This window comes from Cyprinodon variegatus, unplaced genomic scaffold, assembly GCF_000732505.1.
Source record: "Cyprinodon variegatus isolate N-32 unplaced genomic scaffold, C_variegatus-1.0 Scaffold203, whole genome shotgun sequence".
NCBI lineage: Eukaryota > Metazoa > Chordata > Actinopteri > Cyprinodontiformes > Cyprinodontidae > Cyprinodon > Cyprinodon variegatus.
In genome coordinates, this window is record NW_015150656.1 from 337214 (window position 1) to 344169 (window position 6956).

At 38.2% G+C, this 6956-nt stretch overlaps 1 protein-coding gene across 3 annotated transcripts in view; it reads left to right on the top strand.

Annotated features, from left to right (window-relative positions):
• golga1 (golgin A1) overlaps positions 1-6956 on the top strand; it is a 28598-nt gene that overhangs the window by 8870 nt on the left and 12772 nt on the right. For 2 of the 3 annotated variants that reach the window (XM_015379933.1, XM_015379934.1), the window contains 9 exons: positions 1112-1209; positions 1303-1335; positions 3810-3938; positions 4163-4332; positions 5803-5914; positions 5991-6074; positions 6202-6327; positions 6500-6595; positions 6738-6833. In XM_015379933.1, coding sequence (XP_015235419.1) covers positions 1112-1209; positions 1303-1335; positions 3810-3938; positions 4163-4332; positions 5803-5914; positions 5991-6074; positions 6202-6327; positions 6500-6595; positions 6738-6833 — 944 coding nt within the window. The remainder of the gene's footprint in view (positions 1-1111; positions 1210-1302; positions 1336-3809; positions 3939-4162; positions 4333-5802; positions 5915-5990; positions 6075-6201; positions 6328-6499; positions 6596-6737; positions 6834-6956) is intronic. The other variant, XM_015379935.1, reaches the window with a different exon arrangement.

The window sequence follows — 6956 nt, forward strand, 5'->3', positions numbered from 1 at the left end:
CGCTCCGCTCCGCTCCGCTGCGCTCCAGACCGCCTTTACAAAGCAAAGCATACAGCCTCCGCTGTGGCTCCCGTCCGCTCCCCTCTGAGTTCCTTGGAGATCGTAGAGGGCATGCACGAGATGATTAAATTCAAAGCAGCAAAACATGCGGAAATGATCCAGGGTTTCAGTGGATCATTAAAAATAATTACAATTCATTAATTCTTTTGATTTTTTTCATTAATTTCATAAATTTTTATGGGATTTCGGGGTAACAATCAACACCGAACCGAAAACAGTGACCACGAAACCGTGAACCGAACCGAACCGTGGATTTTGTGAACCATTCCACCCCTATTATTTATGTACGTAAGGAGTGAGCGGAGAAACGACACACACACAAAATGCATAATCAATATTCTGAAACATAGAAATTTGAAATAATATTTAGAAAAAGTGCTTGAATAAAAATTTGTCTGAAGTATCTATAGAAGTGTGTTTTTTAAATGGTAAAATTAGTCATAAGATTCAAAAAATCCTGTTTATGATCGTTACATCCATGACAAACAGGGGAAAACAGTAAGGGTATTAATACCTTATAGAGAGACTCATTTATTTTTCTCTATAAGAATAAAAAACCCAATATGTTTTATTTAAATGTATCTCCTTTCAGGGAGAGAAGAACCATTTAGGAAATACAGGCATAAATGTCTAATAAATAAAGGGATCCGTAGTAAGATAATGTTGGTCTGAGGATAAATATGATCTCAGGAGACATGAGGGAGAAAATGTTTGAAGTTTATATGAGTTGTGTTGATTTTTGTGGTGTTTACCCAATTAATGCTCTTAACTAACAACTGCTAATGTTTGCAGTAATGGAAAACATGGCGTTCATTTTTCTAAACAGGGTGGTTTTATTTTTCCTTCACAGATTATTCAATAATAGCCTCTCTGCCTTTTTTCTCTGTTGCTATGCATCACTCCTCCTTCCTTGCTTTTGTTTATATCTTTTAATTTTTTTGTTTGCTCTTAGGGAGAACACCTAGTCTTTTCACAGCTACTAACAAAGCCCCTATATTTTTGACATATAAACCTTCGTATGGTTATGTTTCTATTTCCTATCACTGAACAGCATCGATTAAGAAACTCCAAGAGCAGAACGAGTCTCATCAGAGCAGCAGAGCCAAAATGGCCGAGGGGATGGCTTTAGCTCTGGAGAAAAAGGATCAGGTAAATCCCACTCGTTCTCACAAATCCCATCGCAACTGTTAGTTTGTGTGTTTGGTTGTTTGTGTGCTGATTTCTGCCTCCTTTTTCCTGTAGGAATGGATGGAGAAGATGGCTGATGTAGAAAAAGCAAGTACTTCAAACTGTGTTGATGTTTGACTAGACAATTTTAACTCAGCTATTCATAGCTCTGTTCAACTTAAATTTTTACAATTCAGATTTAAAGCAATCTTTGAATTTTTTCATCATATTTGTTTTGATTGGAAGGAGGCTCTCCCAGCTATGATTAAGTATAAAGAGGAAGCTAAAACTAAGGGTGTTTGTAAGGAGGCCCTCCAGCCTCAAAGACATCAGAAAACATAAGATCATCAGTGTAGCAGTGGAAACATGCAAATTAAACCTAAGTTTTGTATGTTGATTCTGTAGCGTTTTTAGTGACATTATTTCATATGTTTTAAATTTACACGACAGTAACTCAATGGTTACACACATTCTGAAAGATTACCACATCCTCCTGGCATATTTTAATTATTTTTGTTTTACCACATGTTTTTGCTTAATTTGTTAGTAAATAAAGCTCTTATTGTGTATTTCTGATAACAAATAAGTTGCAATACTTTGCATGTTTTCAGGTGAAATAAACAAGGAAGTAGCCTGCCTCTGCTAAGCCATTAGCCTCTCCCAGCAAAGTGTGCAAAGAATAAGTTGAAGATCTAATGATGATTATGCAGAAAGCAAAAGATGTATTAAATTAAACCAAATGAAACTAAAACTTTTCCATGTGTGGAGTTCTGGAGTCCTAAGACAAAATTGTGCTGAAGCCTACCTGTTTGTGTGAACTCAGTCCGTTTAAAATGTATGAAGACTTTGAAGATAATTTTAGGTATCTCCAGCTAAATTTGCACACATTAATAAGACAATATGCCAAGAACCTCTGATACTCTGAGGGTCTTTAAACTCTACAATTTAGAGCAAGATGGCACCAGGTTTGGCTTTAAATCAGCGCAGAATGAAATGTTTATGCCTACTCTGGTGCTCCCTGTGGTGAGAACAAACCTGTATATGGTCGACTGCTAGAGCTACGGCCAACGGCCTGCAGATTTTTAAAAATCCAAAGAGAGGAGCAGAATATGGAGTTAATTTGGTTCCAATTTTGTTGCAAGCAAAGAAAAAATCTTTTTGAGAATGGAAATGAGAGAAAAAATAGGGAAGCAACAAACTAGTGGTTGGGGCAGAGAGCGTGGAAACTTGAGGTTCTGAGTTCAAGCCCCACTCCCACAGACTGCCATGATTGCTCTCTGATTGCTCCCAGGGCGCCCCACGGTGGCAGCCCTCTGCTCCCCAAGGGGATGGGTTAAATGCAGAGGTATATTTCTTCAATGTGAGATCAATAAAGTTCAAATATTGTTATTATAGGGCTTTGCAACTAATTTCATTTGAAATATAATCGCAATTTAACAAAACAAAATTTAAAAATCACAGAGGCACTGATTTTTAGTCACACTATATTTAACAAGAGTAAGACAGTAAATTTCTGCCTCCAGCCTTTTAGGTGGTGATCGAATGCTTGAGGTGGGTTTGTCGCCACACAGAAAGGTACAGAGATTTGCAGCTAACAGGTAGATCCATGAATGGAAGTAGAAGTAAAGACTTTTTCACTCAATGGTTACAGTAAAAGTCCTGTGACAGTAGACTCTGGGCAAGCAAAATTATAAAAACCGAGGTTGGTGCAAAGGAAAATGGACATAAAATCGCAATTGCAATTATGGTCAAAAGTAATTGCAATTTAGATTTTGGGAAAATTGTTCAGCCCTAATACAGAATTGAAAGTTGAAAAACTTTTTAATAAAACAAAAAATATTTGGAGCAGCTTTCTGATTCTTACATGTGAATTTCCCAAATATCTTGTCTAAATAATTTTTTTATTTCTAATTTATTTTTAAACCTTTCTTTCACAGTTGTTCTATGAATTCATTTTTTTCAATTTACGTTTCCCTATCTTCACTTTAGGCTCAATTTAAATGCTGACTCTTGATGAATGAAAATGTTGTTGCTAACATCCAGGCAGACCAATAAAAATGTGTTTTCACAGAGGAAAGAAACTGTAAAATAAAAAAAAATGGAGTTTGTAAAACTCAGTCTGAAAAAGAGAAATTTTAAACACAAAATTTGAAAATATATAAAAACTGTGAAACATTAAATAAATTAAATTAGAAAAAATAAAATATGAAAAAAAAATTTGAAAGAAAATCAGCACTTTTATTCTGAAAAACTTTTATTGATGAACTTTTTCAAATTTTCTTTTCTGGTTTTAATTTTTTTAAGTCTTTTTTAAGCCATCATTTGCAAATAGTTTTCTTTGCTTTCAACATTGGAACAAAATTCCCACCATAGCAGAAAGGATCTGAACTTCATCCTGACCTTTATCTCAGCTGCTGATCGCATTGGTTTAAGATTTCTCTGTTCTTCTGGTTTGGACCTACATCCTATCATCTAACACCAGCAGTACTGCTGGAGCCCCACAGGGAGCCTCAGGGAGCTTCTGTATTGACACCCAACATGTGAGGAAACAATAGCATGAAATAGTTGTTCTGTATGTTTAGGAGAAAGCTGCCCTGTCAGCTCGGATTGAGGAGATGATGGAACAGAGTTTAACGCTCTTCCAGAAAAGGGATGACCTGGATGAACTGGAAGGCTTTCAGCAGCAAGAGCTTGCTAAAGTTAAACACATGGTGCGTACATGTGGAGATTGTCAACATCTGTTTGTTTAAACATGGTTTGACATGAAATAGGGGAGTTTGATTTAGGGAGTCCTGTTCACAGATAAAGAGCCACAGTAGGAGAGAGTGTATCAGTCTGAGTGCAGGACTAAATAGGGATGTTTGAGTTGTTCATGGCGTCACATTCACAGCCGTCCTCTTAATCTGGTGGCTTTTTACATTTCTGTCCCCATCAGCTGCTGAGAAAGGAGGAATTGCTCAGCCTGCGGGAGCAGGAGCTTCAAAAGAAGGAGGCAGAAGTTCAGTCAGCGAAGCGAGGCCTGTCGGAGGCTCGGGGAAAACTCCAGGCTCTGCAGCAGCAGCATGAGGAGAGCTGCAGACTCAACTCAGAGCTGGAAATAGAGCGGTAAGACATTCAGCTTCTCCATGGTAACAATTTATGAATATTTTTGCTGCCAAACACATGGATCTTTATTTACGGTCCTGAAATCTATCAAAAATCATATTTTAGATGATGTTTTTTACTTTGTTAAAGCTTAAAACAGCTGATTGTATGGAAAATATCTGACCTGTCAAACCTGACATGTGGCTGTTGTAATAACTGGGTTCCTGTGGCAGCGCAACAGAACCGAGGTGTAGCTCTGCCAACAGCTCTGTAGGGAAGTTAGTTACTTGCATATGTCTTACAGATGGAGTTAAGCAGCCATTAACCAGTTAAATGAGCCCTTGTATGATATGTTACCGTCTGTAAATTAATTTGGGGAAAAAAGTGGATAAGTTATAGGAATGACGTAGGATGTTCTTCTTGTGGGTTGATCATCAAAATAAGTGGTCCTCCTAATTGTCAATCATTCTGGTGATATGTTTACATAAGGTCGTCCTACATGCTTGTCCCCATTCTGACATAGTGGAAAAATTGCTAATCTTCTTTGGGAAAATAAACTTATATGAGTGATGCAAACAGCAACTCTTAAACAGAGCGTGCACGAGGAGAAATGGGCTAGTGCACGCTCTCACACGTGTTTAAAAGGCGTTTCCTCTCGGGAGCGGGTACAGGGTTGTGCGTGTGGAGAGGGAGGTTTTTTTTTTTTTTTTTTCAAAAATTCGTGAAGATACACCACTATATCTTTAAGTAAAATGAGGTAAAAATCTAAGTTAAAAGGCTAATTGAACGATTTAGCCAAAAACCAAAATGCATTTATTTTTAAACAATATTGTGATTTTTATTGCAAATTTTTGTTTTTGTTTTTGCACTCAAGGGTTTCAGGTTAATCATGACCTTGAAAGCATGATTTTCCAGAATCCAGTGTTGCAGAACTTTACTGTAACATTTGCATGAAAATTTCTTACTTCAACTATAAAGCATAGATCTAGGTGCTAGCTGCAGCTCTGTTACCATTTTAATCATATTACCCCCACCTAAAGGGCTGCAGGGAGAAACTTAGTGCTCTTGTGAAATGTATTGTGATTGAAAAATTAAGTGCCTCTGCAATTTGAAATTTTTCTATTTTTCTAAATTGCAAATATATTGCAAATGCAACTAATTGTCCAGCCCTGATTAAAAATAGTTAAAAATGTAAGGGATTGTAATGTGAGCGCCTGTATCAGCATTAATGATCTAAGGTTTTATTTTATCAAAAAAAATTGTCAGTTTCTTTCACTGAGTGTTTTTTTGTCTTTTACATATTAGTGGAAGTCATCTTTGTTACATTGACCTTGATTCTTTTTCATCAAAATATAAATATTTTTTAAATGTTCCAAAAGTAATAAGTTCTTTTTCTGTCCTCCGATAACACTCTTAGCTTAAAATTTAGATTTTTAAAGCATTTCACCGAGCGCCCTATAAAGGGATAAACGGATTTCTGTTCTTCCTCAGAGAAGAACTGCTGCTGCTTCGAGAAGAAGCAGACAAGAAGATCGTGGAGCTGGAAGGACGAAGCCAGGAGCTGCAGGCCGTCATCCAGCAGGTTTCTGAGGACTTCCAAACGGTCGGTTCAGAACAACAGCACCACTCTGTGCCAGCTGCTGGGTTTATACTGACACCGTCGGTTCTGTTTCCATCAGTCCCAAAACATGGTGTCGTCTCTAGAGAAGAACATTCATGACTTACAGGCCGAAAACGAATCCCTGAAATTACATCAACAGAAGGTGAGGAGATATTATCATTATTACCGGTATTTATAATCAGGAGAATATTTTCAAACAAATGTTTGTTATATCCAGACTTTTAATGAAAAAGCAAGTTTAGATGTGAAATGTCTGGTTCCTTCCTCAGGCTGCTGTGGCAGAGGAGGAAAAGGAACGGCTGCTGGTGGAGCTTCAGAAGAAGGTTTCCTCCTTAGGGAGACGGCTGCAGGGGAATCTGAGCCAAGACGAGCATCTGCAGGAGCTCCTCCAGGAGGCAGGTTTCTCCTCCCATCAATGACACTTTGATAGATATTCCACATTAAAGTCTTTAAAGCAGTGAAATAAAATTCCTTCCCTCGTCTCAGATCTACACACTTTATAATCTAAGACTAGGTGTGTGTTTGGAGCAGAAATGGCCGATAACCTGCGCTGTCTTTTTCCTTTAGAAGTCCAACCTTGAGTTAAGCCTTGAAGAGACCAGAGCAGAGATGTTGGCTGTTAGGACCAACCATGCTGACACTGTCAGCTCCCTGGAGGCACAGGTGAAGTAATGCATCGACTGATTACAGGGTGCTTCTCTTACTGCGGATCAGTATCAGTAGGGCGTACCCTCCCTGCCAGGTTGAATGAATGAATGAAACTAGATCTATGTTTATCATTCCTGCATTTCCTGTGTACACTCAGGTTTCTAAGATGAGTGGCAGTATTACTGAGCTGCAGACGCTTCTTCGACACAAAGAGGATTCCTCCAAGGCCTACAGAGACAGAACAGACGCACAGGTCAGCTGCTGCTCTACCTCTGTAACGTGGCAGCCTTATGATGCCTTGTGTTTTGTCTATGCTTACATGTTGTAGGTCTATATTAGGTGGATGAGTAACGGCCAGATTATGGTTGTTATGGTT